The sequence below is a fragment of the Mastigoproctus giganteus genome, chromosome 12, assembly GCF_048544385.1.
Source record: "Mastigoproctus giganteus isolate SK-2022 chromosome 12, ASM4854438v1, whole genome shotgun sequence".
In the NCBI taxonomy this organism is placed as follows: Eukaryota; Metazoa; Arthropoda; class Arachnida; order Uropygi; family Thelyphonidae; genus Mastigoproctus; species Mastigoproctus giganteus.
The window spans coordinates 47,403,492-47,426,675 of record NC_143586.1 but is presented as its reverse complement, the minus strand read 5'-3'; the positions used below and the strand labels follow the sequence as shown (position 1 = coordinate 47,426,675).

Below are 23,184 nucleotides of genomic sequence, written 5' to 3'. Positions count from 1 at the left end.
TTGAAAGTCAACTTATATGCTTAGTATAGAATTTTAAATTTTAATTAAAGGAACATGCTTGGATTAGAAGACACAAGTTACTACCAATATATTTACAATTTATTATACAAATGTACATTGTTGCTCACCTTTTAAAACCCAAGAATTGTTCATCTTCATCAGAAAAAATTGTTAATGGAATTCATGAGGAGTTAAGTTTTCAGGTTTAATTTCAGTTTTTGAAAGCAAACTTTCAGGAGTGTAAATATTTTATAGCAAACATGCAACCATATTGTGTATTATTTACAAAGAAACAATTTTCAGTAAAGTACAGTACTAAACAGGCAATAAGCAATGGTTAGGCTGTATATTCAAAATCTCCCATATACTCATATAGCATTAATAAGAGTGATTTGTATTGTCATTTATGCTTCTAAGTTTTGGTTTTGTGACCTACATGAGAGATATGCATATATTTCTATATGCACATATTGCTTTCTTAGAGTTCACTGCACAATGTAATAAAATGTCACAATGTAAACTTTAAGAGAAATGGCAGAAATCATCAAATTAAAAAGTAGACAGTGGTTCTCAATGCAGATTTTACTATAATACCACTATGTGTGATGCAAAAGATGACTAGAGAAAAACTCATCTTTCGCATCTTTTCTTTTATCTGTAACCTTTATTAAAGATAAAAAGGTTAGGACTATAAAAAGGTTAGGACTAAAATTTATATAGTGAATATATGACTAAGCATGAATTTTCAAGGCAAAAAATAGAGGCTGACTTATACACCAGAATATGCAGTATCTGAAATTTAGGAATACAGAAATAAGGTAATCTAATATCCACACAACTGCAACATTGTTAGATTACTGAACATCATCTAAATATACTCAAAAGTATATTTAAGGTAGGCTGTCAAAGTTTGCTGATAATTTGAAGGTGGGAGGGTTGGTTTGAGCCAGGCTATGTTGCATATATGGTCCAAAAAAAATAGCAACTAAGGTTAAATGCTTCTAAATGTAAGGTTATGCATTTGGGGCTATAAATCCTGCTGTTATATAAAAGCTGGTGGGGGGGGGAGGCTTAAAATGGTTAAAGATGAAAAAGACTAAGAAAATAATAAAAGATTATTATTCAAGCTGAAATTAAATTTTCTGTAAAGTGCAAACAGGCACATCATGTCCTGTCTATGATTCATCAGAAAAGGGTCCAGATTGATAAGTGTAAAGCAATGCACATATGAAGAATAGCTTAGAAGATTTGGGCTGCAAAGTTTGACAATTGGACATCTAAGGGGGAGGTCTAATTGAAGACTATAAGGTATTGAAGGGATTGAGTAAAATGAATGAGGAAGGTCTGTTCTTCATGGGTAATACATGGGCCTATATACCTATAGGCAGCAGGTTGTCGAACATTGGAATAAAATGCCTCTGAACTTGTTGGAGGCAGTGAGTCTGGCTAAGCTTAAATTGTAGCTATTAATATTATTGTACCTTGTAGCTATTAATATTCTTTGATTTTGTAATTATTATTATTTTATCTATTCTATGCTTATTATGGCCTTACTAATACTGATACTAAATTTTTATAAAACATTATTGCTCACTTATAACTACTTTTGTTAAAGTAGTCATAAGTGAGCAATTACTGTAGATGATGTTTTTTTGTTTCACCTCAATTACAGATGCAATAAAAAATACATTAATGAAATAATTAATTGCACATGGGATAACTAAACATTTAACTCTGAAGAGGGGGTGGGGAGAGGAGAACCATCTATTGCAGGGATCAGCAACCTTTTTTGAGTGAAGAGCCATTTTTGATCTAATTAAAAAAAAAGAGAATCTGAAGAGTTGCACCTCAGCTTAAGCTGGGAAGGAGGGGGGGGAGGATTAAGAAATGGAACAGAATGGTAAGGTGTTTTATTAAAAAAAAGATATTTTTTGAAATATTATTTATTGATACTGAAAAAACGTAACAAACATCCAATTAGGTACAAATTAATGTGGCTTTTGCTGCTGAATTTCTTGAGTGATTCTCTCAACATCAGGCGAGTATGTCAAAATTTTTATCTTTAAACATGCTGAGAGACTCATTGTTCAGAGGGTTTCTTGATTATTTTTAATGTAGTTCATATTTGAAAATATTTGTCTGCAGAAATACACATCAAACCAAAAACTGAGAGAAGCCCAAATACAAATATTTCCAGTTTTATAATGTGTCCGGTAAGCCTCCACGCATTGAACACAATTTGGTCTTGCATTTTCAACTCACCTATAGCCATCCATTTGTGTAGAATTACAAGGGCAACCTTTTTGCCTCTCCAAATTCTCAATTTCAGTTTAAGGCATTTTAGTCTTGCACTCCACATGTCCTTGATTTTTAAGTCCTCTAACTCCATTTCAAATTGTACTTCGTGTGGGCTAAAAGTTAGAGCTGCAGGTTGCCAACCCCTGATCTACTGTATTTGTCATTTGCAATTTATTCAGTAATAAAAATTTTTGTAAGCAACAGCATGTGATATTAATTTCAATAATGAAATCACATTTAGAATGCCAAAATATAGTGCAGCGTTCTCCATAATTATACTGTATTGTAAAATTCACTTATGTTGTTTATAACATACCCAAAGCAGTATATATTTGGGGGGGGGATCCCATAGTTTAATTCACAATAACCCAGCCACATTAGACTATTTCCTATGGAAAATTATTTCTGAGATGTTGGTTTTTTTTGCTACACTGTGATTTCCAAGAATACCTTAATCGCATAAATGTTAGGGGAAAAAAAAAAAAAAATAATTTTTATTTTATTTATTTTTTTTTTGTACCCTCATGTTTAACAATTCATCATGGCAGCCATTAGATTATGTGGCTGAGTTGTTCCTTATTTCATATTTATGCACTACACTGTAAACTGATTGATTCCCTGTGAAAATTTCTCATTTGAAAGCATGGAGTCATAAAAATTCGACAATTTTGAAATTTTATTTTTTAAGTATATGACGTATTGCTGTTCAATAGTTTTATTTTAACCTTGCACTTATGGCACTCCTAACTGTTACAAATATGGTAATGCTACACCTGACCAGTAAACTTTCATTTTAATTTCTAGAAAAAGTTTATGCATATGCATTTTTTTTTAAATTCTGTTTTGAGCATAACAACACTTCATCTTTTTTTTAATGGATTGCAATACTTATTATATGCATTTTTTTTGTTTTAATTTCTTATTAAAACTAAAAAAATGCATATAATAAGAATATAATAAAAAATATTAATTCTGTTTAAAATTAAAAAAAAATATTATAGACAAAATATAGAGATGAAACTGATAGCCTCTTTCATTGTCCAGTGAAAAAACTGTTAAATGTACATATAAGCATATGTCTCTGCTTATTATATGTATAAATGGTTTTTAAAAAAATTTAAAAATTATGCATATATATTAGATGCTATTGTTCACTTCCATTTTTAATTTTTTTCAAATTCAATGAACTGTGAAGCATGCAAAATTTGAACATTGCACATATTGCTAACTCCATTCTGAATGATTATCACTTTCTGTGTTTATTATTCAAAAATAATAACAAATATTTCAAGTGAATCTTTCAAAAAGATGTAGATTATGACTGTTAGAAACTGTTAACAATCATTAGATCACATGGAATAGTTTTATAAATAATTTTAACTAGAAACAAACATGTAATTCTAAGCTTTGCAGCATTAGTAGCAGTCAGTTCCCCTATGCTAGCATTACTACGGGTTAAAAGTAGAACAAATGTGGTGAAGCTGTACCTGCTGGTGCACTCATGCTATAACTCTAAGAAAACAAATAAAAATTCAAAAACCATTCAAGGTAAAAATTTGCTTATCTTTAAGAAGGTACAGAAAATCACAGATTGTTGTTTTCAGCCAACAAATAACAGGCTTGTTATTTTTGAGTTACACTTCACAGGTGCAGTGCCAACATGGCAGGGTTAAAGTAGAACATTATTTAAAAAAAAAAAAAAGTAATGGTGCATTTGCAATTTAAAATATTCAACTCATTTCATCCAGTGACGGCAAAACAATAAAACTATACGAAGAAAAAAAAATTTTAAATGATATTTGGTTATATAAAAACCCTTGTTTAATGGGTAGTCTTTTTGTTATTGTGTATTCACATTAAAAAGCAAAAAACTGGGTAAATTTTATTTTCAGCTATAATGCAGGTGTTAAAATTGTTCCCCGACACCTGTATTATTATATTTGATTTTTCTGTATTACTTTCTTATGATGTTTTAAGTATCTTCCTCAGAATTTAACAATATTATTATAATCATGTAATTATGAATATTATTAGTATCATGTGATAATTGTTGGATTTTCATATTTAATTATTAAATGTAAAAAAATTACTGTAAATATAAATGTTAGTAACAAAATTAAGGAACTGTTCCTGTAGCGCACTGCATTCAAGGATATGTGTAGCCTACAACCATCAGCATTTTATCTGTTTTGGCCCTCAGTAAAAAAAGGTTGAATGTACCTGCTTTAGACAGTATACATAAGTAGAAAGGATGAGAAAGGTGATAATTTAAACAGTTATTCTAAGCAAAAGTTAAAAGGTCTAGAGATAAAATGGTAATAGGTCCAGAGACAAAGAAGAACGGGTAAGGAATTTAAGGTTGTTGTTGTTTAAGGGTTTTAAGACACAAGGGCATCAATGGCCAAGATGTGTCTTGGAATTTAAGGACCAGTAGGTCTTGAAACAAGCTCTCACAGCAGTCTTTAAAATAAATGGCAGATTAACCTTTTGGTAATGCTATTAGTTTGAAAGCTGTGTAACAATGATGAAACTTGTGGTTAAAAGCAAATTTTGCTCTGCTGTAAATATCAAGGTCATTGCATTAATTACACAGTTTGAACCATGCTGTCCACAAAAATACAAGAGGACAAGGAAATCCTGGTTTTCCTCCTTCAATAGAAACATTTGTTATTGTAGGCAATTCATCCATTATATGAGTATCCTGCATTATGATACAAGATACTCATATTATGGATGAGTATCTTGCATTATGATGAATGATACCACAGGGGAGGGTGTCACTTGTCAAGTAACTTCTGAACTGATGGACTAGAAACACTGGAGCAGCCGCAATTCTCCATTAACCTGATTCCTAACCTCTCTGGAGTCAGCATTTTGAAAAGAGACAGGTCTCTTTTTATATGCGATAGACAGGCCTCTTGTAGATCCATATAGACTCCTTTGTAGATGGAATTTTCCTGTTACCATGGGATATGGAAAAATGATTATGCAGATGGGCAGGAATATGTGCAAAATAAAGCATAAAATATTAAAGATATAATGCAAGGAATATTAATTAAAGAATATGGCTTATACCTGTCTTATTTTTTATAATTAATTCTAAGATTGTATAAAAACAAACTTACCACTTTTTGTACTAGAAAAAAGCTTGCAATTGCAATGATAAGAACAACATCAGCAAACAGAAAATAAGCCAAAGCAGAAACAGTTGGTTGTGCACGACCAATCAAAGATAAAAGTTGAGCAAAACATGCAAAAAGGCCAGCAACAGCCTAGGAATAAAACCAACTAAATATAATTATTGTCACATTAAGTTTGTTAAGTTGTAAAACTCTAACATGATTAATAAAAATAAAGCAACATTAATAACAAAAATTTTCCAAACTCCCTAATGAAAAAATTTTGATTTCCTATTAACATTAGAAGAAACATGTAGAAACCTGTCAATTTTCAACTTTCAAGAATTGAGAGATTTCCCAATTTTTTTTTTAGGGAAAAAGAATAGTTTTTTGTTTATTTTTTCCTGATAAAGAGAGCAATTTAAAAGTAGCTTCATAACTTGGTAAGACCATAACTTTGTGTGTTTTGAACTTAGTAAAGCATACCAATCATTGTTTGTTTGTTATTTGGTTTTTAGGAGCATAAGCAACTAAGGCCATATTGCTCCGGGATATGCGGTGGTCATTCCCTGACCTTTCCGCATCCTCCGTATTTGGTGGTGACGGGCTCGAACCCCGGTCTAATCAAGAAGCATGTGCTACGCACTGCTGCTCCTTCCCACCTGGCTACGGAGGCACCACCAATCATTGAATGAAGGCTGTGGTTTTTAAGTTTTCATTGGTAATTATAACATCTATGTAACTATCACCAGTAATGTAACATACATCCCATTGAGTTTCATTGGGATGTGTATACAGTGGTGAGCTGTGAATATTTTAACAATGGGCTAGCAGTTTTGTGGACTTTTTGATGTGAAATTAGGGATTCCTGCTGATTAAATCTAATCTGTCACAGAAGTGACGTCATCCACAGTTTCCACCAGAGGCACTTCCCACGTGCACACTGCTAGTCTGTGCTGAGCACTCGCCGGTAGTTTGTGACCAGAATGATATCTTGAATCAGCCTGGCCATCACCCCCCCTTTTACGATGATACCTGGATATGATAGTATCTCAAGTTCCTAACCTTTTAGAATTTTTGAATAGTATGACATCATAATCATATCATACTTCCTGAAGTAAGTATGACTGCAACAATCATACTGCAGTAAGTATGATTGCAACAATACAAATATTTGTTAACAATTTATTTTTTTGTCTTGCATTTTCATTCCATTCCATTGTTAGGTGCCCCGAGCAGCTGAATATGTTCTTTGAACTACAAGATCGATACTTCAATCATCACTGTTTTCTAGAGAAATTTAGATACGTTGCAATCGCAAGTATACATCTCTTACTTTAGTTATCATAAATCCAATGTATCTTGTCTTCCAGAAATTATGAATATTTGCGAATGTTCAATAAAATATTTACTATACAAAAGCTCTTTTATTTCGTAATCAATATACAACTCAAAATACCTAAAAGAAACGTGAAGGATTCATATAAAACCATCTACCACACCTGCTCAGCACGTGCCACTTTTTTATCGTCTTTCTTTTTTTTTTAACAACTAGGGAAATATAATTGATACATTTTTAATATAGTCACATTATTATATATATTAGTTTAGGCTATGCTTAATAAAATATATATTAAAAACTCCTCGTGGTAAAATTTTAATATTGTGAATAAAAAATAACATGAATATTTATGAATGAATGAATGAATAACATGAATTTCCCATATCACAAATAACAAAAACTATCACAAAACATTCTTCACAAAAATCGCAGATTACATGAAAAAAATTATTATACAAATATTCAAGAAAAATTTATTCTAAAAATTTCTGTATACTTCTTGTCGATCTTCTGCTTTCCTCAATAGCTGAGTGACGATTACAGAGGAATGATTTGAATGAACCGGATCAAATTGAAGCAATGGTTTTCCATTTAGATGTATGGTTATAATAATCTACAACGTGTTTAACTGTCACAATATTATTCATTATGCTGAAAGCTCGCTCAGCTTCACCACTGCTAATCGCAATGGTTTCAAAGACATTTCTGGCTTTCTTAATTGAAGAGGGAATTTCACTTAATTTTTAAGATAAACTGTCTTCGACAAAATCTCTAAAATCATTAATTTTTATTTCATATTTTATCAGAAAACTTAAATTTCTTATTTGTTTTTCACCATCTTGCCAAGGAGACGAAAGTTCTTTCATATTCCACGATTCCAGGTAGCATATGTTTAAAATTTCTTTCAATTCTTCATCATTAATAGTATCATTATTTTCTTTACTTAATTTAAAATTATTCTATTGCATTAATGACTTATCCTTAATAAGGATAAGTTAAATGTGTTCTTACTTTCGATTTTGATTCTTTCAACTTCAATATGCTCTCAATTTTAACTTCATAATTTCCTTCAGAATTTTTCATATTAGCGATGGCATTGATAGTTGAATAATTAATTTATCTGCTTTTACTATAGTGATGCTGTGACTTTGTAAATCTTCTGAAAGATAAGAGAGCTCCTGCAAATAATAGTACTAAAGTCATTAGTGCTAAATTGTTAAGAAATTCCAGATTGAAAAGTTGGTTTAATAATCCAGAATAGTTAACTTCTGATTCAAAATGTTTGCACAAAGCAGGATAATTCCTCCAACCCTCAACTGCCGTCCGCAAGCTACAAGCTGCACATCGTGGCCCGAACACACGACTGATCTTTAGAGTTTCCACATCAAGTTCTTTAGCAATTATCTTTAATTCGAATTGAATTAAATTTAATTCAATCTCCTGGTTTTTTGGAAATTGGGTATATAATGTGTATACTTTTTTTTTTTTTTTTTAATTATTGCCTGTATGCCATTATAGTTTGGAACGTTTTCTTCACAGTGAAAGCCTCGATATGGTTTCCAAATCTGCCAACATTTCATCTTCGGTAAGTTTACTTAATATCTTAGTTGCCTTATCCCCCCCCTCCCACTGACGTCACCACTGTCACTAGTTTTTTGAATACTGTGCAAAATATCGGAATCACTCGGATATTCAGCTACTGTGACCAAGTAAACATAGACAGGAGAAATTTACTGGCAGGTGTGGATCACTCACTTCTCTGAAAAACAAATGACTGCTGGAGTAAAGGAGAACACAGGTTGACCAGAGGCTATTATTCATGTCAGGAATCCTCTTAATCCTCTGACTGGATATGGAAAGCATATTAATTAGCGAGAGTTCTCGGAATGTGGCTGCATAGATTTTATGGATACCACTAACATTGTGGAACAGTAATCCCTTTCACCCTTAATTCACGCTTTCTAATCACATAAATTGCCTAAAGGCCAGAGGTGAAAACAATGAGTACAAAGTTCCACTCTGTAGCCAGGTGGGAAGGAGCAGCAGTGGGGCTTCTTGATTAGACCGGGGTTCGAGCCCATCACCACCAAATATGGAGGATGCGGAAAGGTCAGGGAATGACCACCGCATATTCCCGCAGCAATATGGCCTTAGTTGCTAATGCTCCTAAAAACCAAATAACAAACAAACTCTCGTAATCTGTTTGTTCTATGGAAACTATTTTAAATGTAATTACCAAGGGGAATTTTTAAAAAAACCATTATAAAGAAGTTCACTAAACAGAGGTCCGACTGTAATTGATTGTTTCAACAATGGGCTCTCATGAGCCCACTATAGCTCACCACAGGATGTATATCACCAGTTGTACAGCATATGCTCCAATGAAAGTCAATGCCCTGCTACACCAACTGTAACATCAGGTATTTCATGATGAGTGGCAACTGTGATCCTGTATTTAAATTCATGGAAGTCTGCTGGTAATGGCTGTAAAACTGATCCTTGATAAAGTCTCAGAGGAAAAAATATCTAACAGTGTGAGGTCCAGAATTGCACTGGGCATGGAATTTGCAAACTTTGTCCTATTTACAGGCGAATCTAGAAATCCATGGACATGAAGAAAGAAATGAGGGGTTCTTAGTGGACTTCTAACTGAGTTATCTTCAATGATCTGCATTATAAAAAAGTTTTCTAATGACAATTGTACAATTTTAGTGATGGTTTTCCCACTAAGAAAAATGGACTATAAACTAACTCAAGATTGAGAGCACAAAAAACATTCATCTTCAGAATGTCATGCATAAACTCTGCATCAGCATGAAGTGTTTCTAATTTCTTGAAAACCTAACATTTTATTAATTTAGCCCCTTCAAATTAAAATTACACCCACTGTTGAAGATGAAGAAGTTGCAATGTTTTCTCTTGTTGTTATCTGTGATGGCTTGCTGCATTTGCAGTTTATATGACTTTTAAGTCCAACTGTTTTTTCAAATTTATTCACATGCAAGCTGGATTACTGCAAGTTGATTATTAGTTCAATATGCTGTTTTCCAGGACTTCAGACAAAAGATATCCTCGTGGTTTCCAGTTTCATCACTTACACAAAGTCCTGCAATTGTTTTTATTATTTATTTATATATATATTTTTTGTATGCGGCAAAGAACACTTCTATAAACAAAATCTCTGTGTCAGCTATAAATAGAATATCTACTGGGAAGCTGTTTTCTATATCACCTGTCACCATATCAGCTTTCACATTGCACTGCAGACCATTCAAAGATAAAATCTGTTCTTTTAACTTTGTACAATGCATATTTTCTCTCTGAAGAGGAAAGACTGTTCAAATGGAGAAAAATGCATTGCACTTGCTCTATTTCACTATTATTTTGGCTACTTCAAATTCATACTAACCTTTCCTTCAGCTCCCTTGTGCTCCAACGAAAGAGAATTGAAAAAAATTCAGTCTGATACAAGGTGACATTTAACTAAATCAATCAACTTATTTACAATCATCCCCCGATTTGCATGGGGGTTACGTTCCAGGAAAACACCACGCAGTCTAAATCCGTGCAATGTGAAACATAGTTTATATGACATAATGAGGGTTCCTTACCTGTACACAAAAAAAAAAAAAAAGCGAAAAAAAAATTGTCTTCATTTGGTAAGAAAAAAAATTAGAAACATGTCCATAAAATTAATCTTGCTAATGCTTACCTCTAGATTTTTAATCTAAATTCATTGCTTCTTCATTGCTGTTTTCCTGCAACAACACTTGCAACAGTATCTGGCACTTTTTGAAAAAAATTAGTTAAAATTGTTTGCTTAAAAGCATGCTGTTTTTCTCTATAAATTTCTTCATAAGGAACTAAAGCTAATGATAAAAAATTCTGTGAAAATTTAAACTCTGCTCCAAATTAGGATCCATATCCAGAGCTTCTTGGTTAAGCTGATTTGCAAGTCTTAAAAACTCAGCAAACCTCTTCGTGGTCAAATTTTTGTGTGCATCTTCTTTCCTTTTTTATCATTTTTGTAATCTTCTTCACATTGTGAAAAAATATTGTCCACTGATAATTGTTCTCTATGAGATTCAAGGACTTCTGTGATATCTGCTGGTTCCAGTTCTTCAAATCCCTCTCTGCTAATCATTTTGATAATTCTCACAATCTAAACTTCCTCCGGCCATGACTTCTTTGGTGCAGCTTTTGTGGCCACAGTTTTTTCCACACTGCATTCATTGTTGAGCTCTTAACTTCACCCCATGCAAATTCAATATTTTTTTACAGCATCAAGAATGTTATAATTCCGCCAATAATCTCGAATTGAAAGACTGTGTATTCCATCAGTAGTTTCTACCAACTGTAAAAAAGATCTTCTTAGGTAATAAAGTTTAAAGGAAGCTATAACACCTTGGTTCATCGGCTGAATTAATGAACTTGTACAATTGTACTTGTACTTGTACAATCGTGGAAGAAAGGTAACTTTCACATTTGGGTGCAGATCAGACAAATGTGCAGGATGACTGGGTGCATTATCAAGAATGAACAACATTTTGAATGCTATGTTCTTCTTCAGACAATATCTCTTTGTTCGATGCAAAAGCAATTTAAAAACCAATTCTCGAAGATTTTAGCTGTCATCCAGGATTTTTTGCTCGATTTCCAATGAACTGGTAAGGAGCTTTTTGATATTCCTTTAAAAGCATGAGGATTTTCTGAAGTATAAATTAGCAGCAGTTTACACTTAAAGTCATCCTCTGCATTGCCACATAACAAAAGTGTTAACCTTTTGTTCAAAAGGTTTCAAAAGAAGAGAAAACCTGGGGTGGTTTTCTCTTCTTTTGAAATGAATGTTCGGCTTGGCATACACTTCCAGAATAAGCTGGTCTCATCAGCATTAAACACTTGACTTGCTAGATAGCCTCCAGTCGCAATAACATCCTTGAAAGTATTCAGATACAAAGAAGCAGCTTCCATATCTGCACTGGCTGCTTCACCCGTTAATTTTAGATTGTGATGACTTTGATGTTTTTAAAAATTTTCAAACCAACCCTTAGGCCTGAAAGATGGATGGACCAGCTTCTTCTTCTTGTAAGCAATTAAAAATTTGCAGAGCTTTGGCACGAATAATATCTGAACTAAGAGGCATTCTCTTTTGATTAACATCTTCAATCCCAAAAGAAAGTAATTTTTCAGTTTTCTTTATTAATGGATTTCTCACTTTTGTAGTACTTTTTGCAGCCAATGATGTGGAACAGATAACTGAACTTTTAATTTTCTCAGCATTTTCCCTAATTCGTCGAATGCTAGATTCATTTATGCTGTATTTCTTGGCCAATGTCACAACCTTTTCGCCACTTTCTATCCTTAACGATTTTTAATTTTTCCTCTAAATTAAAAATTTTTTTGTTGTAGCTTTCTTCATTTTAGGCACTAATTAAACACACACTTTATATAGACAAAAATATTAAATTAGCAAAAGCTTAAATTTAATTAGCAAAAAATATTAAATTAGCTTACCGATTAAAATACTTTATGTTGCGCGAACCAGAAAAATATTCTGTCTGAACAGCTAACGTAGGATAACTGATGAAGAAGGTTCCCCGAACAAGGAAGTTGTTTCAAAAATAACCGGACAAACACACCACCGTTTATTGCTATGTTTGGTTATAAGAAGCAGCTTTGAACGCCTTTGTGATATTTTTCTAAAGCACATTTCTGGAGGTTACAACCATAAAACAATAAAAACAATTTGCACTTTCCGGTTTATTGGGCTTTTCTGTTAGTGCAATCTAATTATAAACAGGTAATAAACTCAATCTTATTGCATTCACAATAATACTGACAGCTGGAATTCTGTGGGATTCTATGTTATTATGGTGAAATGTATTTCTCCTTCAATGAAATCTTCAATCACATAAAAAATATAAATAAATTTTCAAAATCTGCTCTTCATTCCTATTTTTGAAGCTTCATAAACAAAAATCGCACAGGTAGCAAAACTCACTGTGCAATCTAAAATCTAAAATTTTGGAAGTAAATACCTTACCATGCAAATCGAGGGACGACTGTATTTTAAAAAAACTCATGTTTAAATCTCAAAATATCCATTGAAAACGATATTGCAAAAAGGATGAAAGATTTTACTTCAGCTTTCAGAATTTTGCTTGTCAGGCATTTCATGATATACAGGGTGTTTCAAAAGCGATGGTCAATAATTTAAAGGTGAATTGTACAGACTACAATATGAAAAAAAAGCCTAGTAAACATGGGTCCTTAAGTGAATCGTTTCCAAGATATTGCACATTTCTAGCGGGGATCCACCACTGATTTGTTTGTTTAAGTTAGGTTATGACCATTCTCTCCCTTTCTCAATGCTCTGAGACATAGCAGGCATACTAGTACTTGTCAAAGAATATTCAACATGGAAAGAGGTTACAGCAATGAAGAGTATGCGGACATGCACTTCATATATGATAAGGCCAACGGAGTGCACTCGAGGCTGCACATTTGTACCAAGAAGCATTTCCCCGCTGAAGGCAGCCCAAAAGGCGCACATTCATCAGGATACATCAATGCCTTAGAGAACATGGGAGCTTTGCACATGGAGTATGAGCAGGTAGGCCCAGAAGCATAACACCTGATGTGAAGGAAAGGGCGTTAGAAAGAATAGAACAAAATCCAGAAATTTCGACAAGGAGGGTTGCTCTGCAAGAGCATGTACTGAGTCATAGCAGTCTGTGGAGAATTTTACATCACCAATTACTGTACCCCTACCATATCCAGCATGTACAAGGTCGCAGCAATACAGACTACCCTCCCAGAGTGCTCCCATAGTCAGTGGCGGAACTTAACAGAAAATGTGCATTATCTCGAAAACGATTCATTTGGGGCCCAATGTTCACTGGGACTTTTCTGCTTATTTTAGTTTGCATTTTTCACCTTTAAATTATATACCATCATTTTTGAAACACCCTGTATATCCATAAACCGAACCTTTTCTTGTTTATCATAGCATAGAAATTTACACAGATAGAAGTTAGTTTCAGAATTTTTTTTCAAGATGAGAAGCAGGAACCCATAATATAAATGTTTGGCATATGTAACTTATTGACTCTAACTTTCCATTCACTTAGCGCCTCCATAGCCAGGTGGGCAGGAGCAGTAATGCGTAGCACATGCTTCTTGATTACACCGGGGTTCGAGCCCGTGACCACCAAATACGGAGGATGCAGAAAGGTCAGGGAATGACCACCGCATAGCCCCGGAGCAATATGGCCTTAGTTGCTAATGCTCCTAAAAAAAAAAAAAAAAAAAAAAAACTAAATAACTAAATTAAACCCATTCACTTAAGACTGCTATTTTCCTGATATCAATCAGAACAAGCCTACAATATTATTAGATGGTTTTTTGATAATTAATTTTTGCAATGTATGCTTCTCAATGGTTGCTACTACTCAGGACTAACAGTTACTGTAGACTCGTAAATAATTTTTTTTTTTTTAACAATTTAGAATGTTATGCTGTTGTTTCAGAAAGTTTGTTAAATGCATTTTTAAATTCAATATTATAACTTGACTAATATTAATTAATAAGAAATCAGATTATAGCAAAGAAATGTAACTTCCTTTATTTATAGTAAATAACTAAAGCTAAAATTAAAAAAAATCCAAGGCATAAATATGAAAGAAACATATCCTAACTTTTAGCAGGCGACTGTAGTTTTAAAAAGTTTTTCAAATTTAGGAAACCAAAAATTCTTTTATCAACAAATATTCCAAAGTATACCTATTTGCCTATTAAGAAAGGTTAGATGGCATATAGAGCATATTTATTTATACACGGAGTGGAAAGAATGAATAAATGTATTCAAATAATGCTATGATTTCTTATTACTTGATATTACTAACTGCAGAACTGATTTCCTTTCAATCACATCCAATGGTTTTGTTACATTGCATATGGTTAGAGAAACTGCTAAAGTCAACAGTTAGTAAAATACATTTGAATTTTGTTTGAATGGTCAATTTTCTTCTTGCCAATGCTCAAAAACCATTTATGCCTATTGTGGGAGCTGCATGGAAAGGGTTTGCTTACTTCCTTTGCTGCCTTCTTTAATATAACTGGATAGATCCTGTCCACCCCAAGTGCCTTTTTTATGTTTAACTTCAAAAATTTCTCCTCCACTTTGCTCTCAGTTATTACAAAATCACTTAGCTCACTGTTAGAGTTTGATAAACTTCTGGCAGTCTCATTGAATAATTCCACATGTGTGAATGTTGATGCAAAATACTCATTCAGTTTATCAGCTACCTGAGCATGATCATCAATAGTCAACCCATCTATATGTTAAGTGGTCCAATCTGATTCATCCCTTTCCTTCTAGAGTTTACATAAGTAAAGAACTCTTTGCTATTTTTCTTTGCATCCTTTGCCAAGGATTTCTGGTAATCTGCCTTTGCCTGCCTAACCTCCTTTGTAATTTGATTACAGACTAATTTATATCTGCCATAGGTTTCTGTGTCACCTGATACTTTATCAGGTGACACAGAAACCTATACATTTACTAGGTGATACATTTTATCTATACTAGGTGATACATTTTATCATAAAAATGTATGATCCCATACATTTTTCTTCTCTGCCACGAGTCTCATTAGTTCATCTGACATCCATTCAGGACTAAACATTGAACAGTATTTTTTAGTTGGAATAAACAGCCTAGTAGCCTCCAAAATTAAGTCCCTGAAGGCTTCCCATTTAGAACTGAACGTTGGTGGCATCATGTCAGGGGATTGGAGGAGGACAGACAGACAGACAATTTCGTCACAGGGCCAGAATGTAGGGGGGGGGTTGTTTTTTTTATTAATAATAATTGTTAATGTTAATTGTATTTAATTTCCCTCTCCCCTTAGTCAGGTAAAGTTTGGCCTTACCTGACTGCCTTGTGGTTTCTGTTTAGGACAAGGTCTCGTATACCCTCAACATAAGGGGAAGGTGAGTAACTCACCTTCCCCTTATGCCGCAGTTTGGACCTTTTTGTGCTGTGTAACTAAAGAACTTAATAAAATTAAGTTTGTCTTTAGGCAATAAACATTATTGAACTTAATAAACTCAGGCGATTACTGGTGTGATCTGGAGTTTAGCAATGAGGCAACATTTCAACAAAACAATCATTTATTGTGTATATTTTAAAAGATACATTATAAAGGAAAATACACATACATATATCACTCTCGTTCCCATATTATTCTTCTCCTTTGATTATAGTTATTAGATTAAAGTTATTAAAATATCACTCATACAAGTTTAGCATTACAATGATTCCTTGAGGTTACACCCCTTTTACAAAGGGTCATACAGTTAACATAGCAATATATAATACCCTTATACATGTATATATATATATATATATATATATATATGTCAATCGCCCAGTTGATATCCAGTTGATAAATATCAACCAGATATCAACATCTCTTTCTCCATTTACCCCTCCGTTGAATGTTTAAGTACATTGGATTATCAAACTTTTGTGTTAACCAGTTAATATTCATGATACTAAACTACTGTATCGCGACATATAATACATCTCATGTATAGAAAAACATAGAAAGGAATCATCTAGAAAGGATCATCTTTTAAAACTAGGTCATTCTGCTATTCCGTTTAGACATTCTATCCTTCTCATACACATATGATAAAACATTTCAGCTTACCCTTTTCTGTCTTTTCTCTTGCTTCTCTCGAGTTGACTTTTTGGTCTGGGCGTCTCCCTTTCTGCTTGCTCCTCGAACTAGAACCACTTGCTTTTTCTCAAGACTACTGGTACTGGCACTTTTTTACTAGTACTTGCATAACAACCAATAATCACGACTATCTTTATATGTCTATCTACCTAATAATCTGTCTCCTAATAATCATAATAATAATGATCCTTAAGAAGAACTCTCTAAGCACCTCTACCTCTGCTACCCTCTACTTTTATATCAGGAGCAGCTCCCCTTTTCTCTTTTTGTTTTTCTTTCCACCACTCCCTCCTATTGGATGTTCCAAGTCCAGGGTCTAACCCCCAATGGCCTGAATATCATGTCATGGACAAGGAATCTGCTGCCTCATCTTTTTAACCTCTTCACGAGCATCGAACCATGGGTACGTCATGACTTTTTCATGGCCACGATGGAGGCGCTTCTATCGCATATGCTACCTTTGACCATTTTTGGGCAAGCGAGATTGTTACCCAATATTAAGATCACTCGGAGAGAGCTCAAAGTATTTGCTGCTTATGTGAGAAGCGACGTTTCACCCCTGCTCAACCCCCATTCTGGTGTCATCCCATACTTGTGAAACTCTTGTAGCTTTTGCATGTTTAGGAGGGAAGATAGTTTCCCTTGACCCTTTTCTGACCTTACAATGGAAGTCTACTGCTGTACTGTACATAGCTTCTTTGCTAGTTACGAGTGGGCAGGCTGTTCTTAAGGTTTTTAATATTTTAACTCTAATTTTGAATAATATTTTGCTTGATTCTACTGGTTTCCGTCCTTGTTGATGGAATTAACAGTTTTATGAATTACAACACAATCAAATAGATATCAGCAATTAGGGAAACCAGACTAATACTGATTTCATCAATTACTAAAGGTTTGATTTATCCAAAAAGAGAAAGGTGGGATTTTTACCACTCGTAACACTGCTCTCTCCCCCGAAGCAGGATTAGTTTTCGGGATGAAATCCCTGAAACTCAATCCCGGGTATGTCTTGGGAAAGAAGGTACGACTTCAAAGAATGATTCCTTCCTTTACATAAACCAATTATTTTGATAATATTATTAAATAATGGAAGATTAACATGATTATATTTACTTCGATATTATATCAATATAATATTGTACGAGAAAAGTACACATAGTCTTCTTTTTTTGAAACAGAATATATCTTAATTATGTTCATCGTCCTTTGACAACCTTGATTCGCTATAGTCATAAAAGATCAGTCCACAGCATAAATTGTTCAAAAAAAGTATATAATGCTAAAACACAAACTGTCTATTTTCTTCACTTTTTTTAGATCATTGTCCTTTTTTTTTTTTTTTATATGGTGCAAGGAAGCCTGAGGCTTATGCTTTACCCCATTTGGATATGACACTAGAGTCCATTCATCCCACTTTCTTCATCTTTGATTCTGTATTAGCAACTTTTCTGTCTCGTACTATTCCATGGGCATACATCTTTGTCTTTCTTTCACAAATCAGTTTTTATTTTCCTATCTTCCGATTAACTCAGAAGGTACAATACATGCAAAGCAAAAAAAAAAACAAGAGTTAGTATATATTCTTCCAGCATATCTATGGGCAATAAATCACTTGATTACAAAATACATTCAATATTAAATGGCAATAACTATAAAATAAAAGCTTCAGTTTCACAAAGTTAATAAACATTTTTACACGCTAAGTTTTTTTTTTTTTTTTTTTACAAGTCTTCTTGAACTGTCCAAAGTCTAAAAGAAACTGGTAATTCATTAAAATGTTTCCTTCTTTTCCTATGGCGATGAAGTTCTTTTCATCTTTCACATGACCAAATTCGAAGAAAACACATCACTACTGGTAAAATGTCTGGCGATTCTAGTAGATCGAATTAAAGATCTCTGTAGGATAAGATGTGTAGCATAAGGCTGTAATGAGTACTACGTAGGTGCACCAAGAAAACACCAGTGTAAGCTCTATTAGTAGAATCGATGATTAAGAAGATCACGATGTTCACAGGATCAAAATGATTACTGATAAAGTGGCAGTTCATTCTGTTCTAAATGAGAACTTCCTGTCACTACACTTCTCTTCGCTATTCTAAACTATTGATGCTTTCTTCGTCAGCGTCGTTTCCACTATAATATACCTGGTAAGTGTTGTGTGTTTGCCTTGCCTCTTCAAGGTTGTTGTTTCCACGTTTCTGCAATTTCCATAGTACGGTTCCTAAGGTTATAATGACTAACAATCCGGCTGGGACTCCTAATGTGAAGTACACTGCTTCCTTCGACCAGTCTCTTTCTAACGGTACGGTAAGTTTGATATAACCCCATTCATTCCATGCGTGACACTGATAATGGCCAAAATTTTCTACTTGTGTAGCTTTAATTATGAGTGAACTACTAAGATCGCTTATTCTTTGTACTTCTATATGTGTGATCAAATCATCCAGATTTGTTCCTTTTCACGTTAAATTTTCCACAGGAGGAACATTTTTAAAAATGCAATGGAGTTGAACATCATCTCTCAGACTTGCGATTTGCACTTGCCTTCTGGTGGCCCATTTACGTAGACTGTCTCATCTTTTACCAATGGAAAAGTGGGAATTGTTCCTTCACATGAATAACGACCTGATGTTCAAAGCGACATCTTAGGGATCATCAAGGTGGAGATAATGTCAGCTTGAATTAGCTTGTCTTCAAAGTACCATTTCATCATAGGTAGTGGGAATCCTCTGACATTGCACTGCAACAAAACTGGGTTTCCCTTGGTTGTGGCAATGTCATTAAGTTTTGTTTTCAAGATAGGACCATAAGATACTGTCATTATAAAAGAAGCTTGGGCTGACCCTAGTTCGTTTCGTACCACACATGTGAAATTGTTATTGTGATTTTCTCTTTGAACATTCCCGATTATAAGCATAGCGCTTCCTTCCTTCATTAACTGCTCTCCTCCCTTGAACCACTGATATGTGAAAATGTCAGGATTTGCTGTCGTTTCACATTTCAACTTAAATTCATCATACTCACGTGCAATTTTTGAAGTTGCTTTCATGGTAACCCTTGGTTTGTATTTCACAATGACTGTTATTTAAATCATCATGGGATGAGAATAAGTCATGTGATTAGCAACACATGTGAAAGCCTTTTTGTCATATTCTGGTACCAAAGTAGTTACCCATTTCAAATATGAATTTATTCTAATTTTAGCTGACCACAACTCTTGACTAGACTGTACCGATCCTTTTATCGTAGAACCATCATAACTAATCCAGCTTAATAAAGTTTACGGCTTCCCTGCTAGAGACTAACATGTGAGAGCAGCTTGATCTCCTTCATTTCCACTGAGAAATGAACCTTCTCCTATTAGAGGTGGTAGAGGTGTGACATAGACTGTCAGGTTAGCTGTGCTGGACCGGAACTGACGTCCGTTCTCTGTATGAACCCGACAATAATAATCACCCTCATCTGTTAACTGTAACTGAGTAATCTGCAGCAAAAAATCATTCTCTCTAGGAGAACCAACAACTTTATAGTCAGGAAGACCACGGGGTCTGTAGTAACTGTCTATATTCTTTCCATTGACAAACCACGCTACATTAGCTGTAATATTGCGAACAAGTCTGCATGGGAAAATCACAGTCTGTCCTGCTATGGCTTCTCTATCAAGTGGCTGAAGAATAAAGATGTTAGCGTGCATAGATGTAGTACACTTTAAAAATAACAATATGGCCCACAAGATCTTTATCATTTGAACCTCCATCTCCCTGATCTTCCTCCTATAAAAAGAAATTTTCTACTTTTCTTTTTTTTTCTCCTTTTATCCCGGATATATTTTTTTCTTAAACCTAATCAAAAAAATGTAAAATTTAATTCGAAAAGGAAAAAAAAAAAACTTCCCTCAACACAAAATGTGTGTACATCCATTGGTTCTCTCTCCCTGCAATTCTTTGTTTTACTGGTTTTGACCCATTTCTCTTCTCTTCACAAAACCCTCCTGACCAAGCCATGCCACGTATTGGTTGGCTGCAAGAACGGCGCAAAAGGACAGGGGATGGTCCCAGTAGCAGCGGAAAGAAAACCTTCTTGTCGGAAGCCGATCTCTTTTTGGGCAGCCTAAATTGTCCAAATTTATTATAGTCTTTCCCGGTAATGAATTTTTAAGCCAATTGGTCTTTTCTGACCCCTTCACAAAAATGTAAAAATAGGGGCGGGTGAGGGGTTTCAACCAAGAGTCGAAGAATGCGACTGAGGATGCTCCTCGTCCCCAAGGAAGGCCTAAAAGTTTATCACAAATCCATAGGTTTTGGACCTGAAGACATTTTGGTAGGTCTTGAGTTTCTTCATGATCCTCCACCTACAACCCCCTTTGAACACAGTGTTCTTTTCTAGGCCATCATAAGCTATTAAGGCAATCTCTTTGGGCGCGAAGGCTCCGGTTAAGTCCCTACAAAACTGCAGGTCTATGCAACACCAATTTTCCGCAGGAATGGGAAAAGGGGCGGACCCATGCTTTGACGTCATATGGCTAATTTCAGATTGAATAAACTTGGGAGTGTAGATGGGAGTTTCCAAACTCGGGCTGGACCACTGCTCTTTGTATGTGTTTCGGAGAGTCAAGAAGGATTTCGCGGGAGGTTTAGTTATGTTGGAAAGGGGAGAGTTCTCATTTTCTCTTTGTGAGAAGTGGTGGGCATATTCCTTGTCCCAATCTTCTTCTTCTTCCATAACTGGGTTTCTGCTACTTTCGGTTGGATGGGGTTGGAAAACCCCCCTTTGGCTTTCTGTGGCTCTAACCCTTTGCCTCCTACGCCAATTCTGACTGCGAGGGTTGCACAATGCAGAGTTGAATCTGGTTCTGGGGAGGTCCCAGCTATTCTTTCTTACCTCATGTCCCTTGGTCTTCGGTACCTTCTCAGGAGTATGTGGATCCACTATCGGAGACTCATTTGTTTCCCTTTGAGCCTGATCCTTGTTTTCCTCTAGAATGGTGACGTCAGGGTCCTTTTCTTTCTTTTATTCTCTGTGGAATTGAGAGTGATCTGAAAAGATTTCCTTCACTTGAACTTGAGTTTCTTCATGATCCTCCACCGACACTCTCACCATGAGAACTAACCAGGCTAGTATCTGATATAACCATTGCGTGATTCCTTCCCATAGTCGCTGTATATGCTGCATCCTTTCCTGATTTGATTTGATTTGGTATGTGAACTACTGTTTTCTTTCTTTTTCTGTAGAGAAGGCAGAGAATAAATATAATATTTCGGTTTGACATGTATCTATGTATATTTATATATATATATATTATTTCTTTTTTTAGAATTCCTTTATTATTTTGGGAACTCCTGTACAAAATTATAGAGTTGGGAGAGTGGTTCTCTCCACCCGGACATAGACAGGGTTGGATCCACCAGCGATGTTCCCAGCACTGCGAGTGTCATGGGTAGGTGTTGCCACATGGTAAGGTGTATCCACTATTCGGTCAGAGACCGATGTTGAAGGTACTGATGGTGCAGGTGCAACAACCTCCCTCCATTTTGGAAGGAAAAGGACGTCCCTAGTTAAGAGTGAGGTGATCAGTGGAACTCGTTCAGGACTTCCATTTAAGGTCCTCCTTATAAATTTTGAGTCATAGACCATCTTTCGGTTTACTGTGGTGAGAAGACTTACAAGATCTGTTTTATCTGACTGGAATTCCAACATTTCACAGAGGTTGCGGATATACCAAGATCCCTCTTCCGTGTGTTGCCAAGACGTGCATTCAGATACTAAGGAATATACAAGTACATCTGCTTGGAGAACTGGTTCGACCACTGGGCTTCTCACATGAATATCATCTGGTATGATCAGGTCGCCCGTCAAAGCAGCACTACCTTGACAAGCTTGAATGAAGAAGATCTTAGGCTTTTCTCTTAATGTCGGGGAAGTGCTCTCCCAAAAGGGAATGGACAATTGTTCCATTCCATATTTTCCATCTCGAGCAAACAAAACGCCAACTGCTCCGTGAGTTAGTATGTAGCTCACGAAACAATCGGCCTCTGAGTGATCACTTGTTGCACTTTGCTGTAACGCCTGGATTAACACTCTTACCAACAACTCATAATGTACCACGACATTGAAGCCCAAATTGCTGAAACAGGAGGCTAACCGTATTGTGTCTTTTTCTACAGACTTCAAGTCTTTAAACACGGAGTTCGTCTGAAACTGGAATATCTTATTGCAGAAAATTATACAAGTTCCTCGTTTGTAATGCGCCATGGAGTACATTGTGTCCTCCACAGGTGCTTGGAATGGGATTCCCTGACATTTCATCGATTGGAGATTTACCTTAGTGAGGTTGGGCAACATCATCTCAGATAATTGAGTAGTTAACGGGCGTTCGCTCACTAACTGGGCGATCTTGTCCCTGAGTCTAATCCTTATTCCTATTCTGCTGAGGTTCAAAGGTCCTTGAGGTTGTCACAGACATTCTCTCAGATATGCCAGACAAGCTGTTCTTGCTACCTGTGAGTCTAAAATGCTGATGGAACTGATATTCGGATGACACTTAAGTCAAGTGGACCCAATTTCGGCGAAGTCCGGACAGTCTATAACAGCCAAATCCTCTGCTTGCACCTTCACGATGGTGGGACTGTTAGTAATCCTGGGTATAACCTCCATGCACAAGTACATGGTGGGTGACCACCCA

The 23,184-nt window shown here is 35.1% G+C and overlaps 1 protein-coding gene across 1 annotated transcript in view; it reads right to left on the bottom strand.

The window, feature by feature from the left end:
• LOC150077017 (equilibrative nucleoside transporter 1-like) overlaps window positions 1-23,184 on the bottom strand; it is a 157,806-nt gene that overhangs the window by 36,556 nt on the left and 98,066 nt on the right. The window contains exon 7 of the mRNA XM_090385620.1: window positions 5,424-5,570. Coding sequence (XP_090241746.1) covers window positions 5,424-5,570 — 147 coding nt within the window. The remainder of the gene's footprint in view (window positions 1-5,423; window positions 5,571-23,184) is intronic.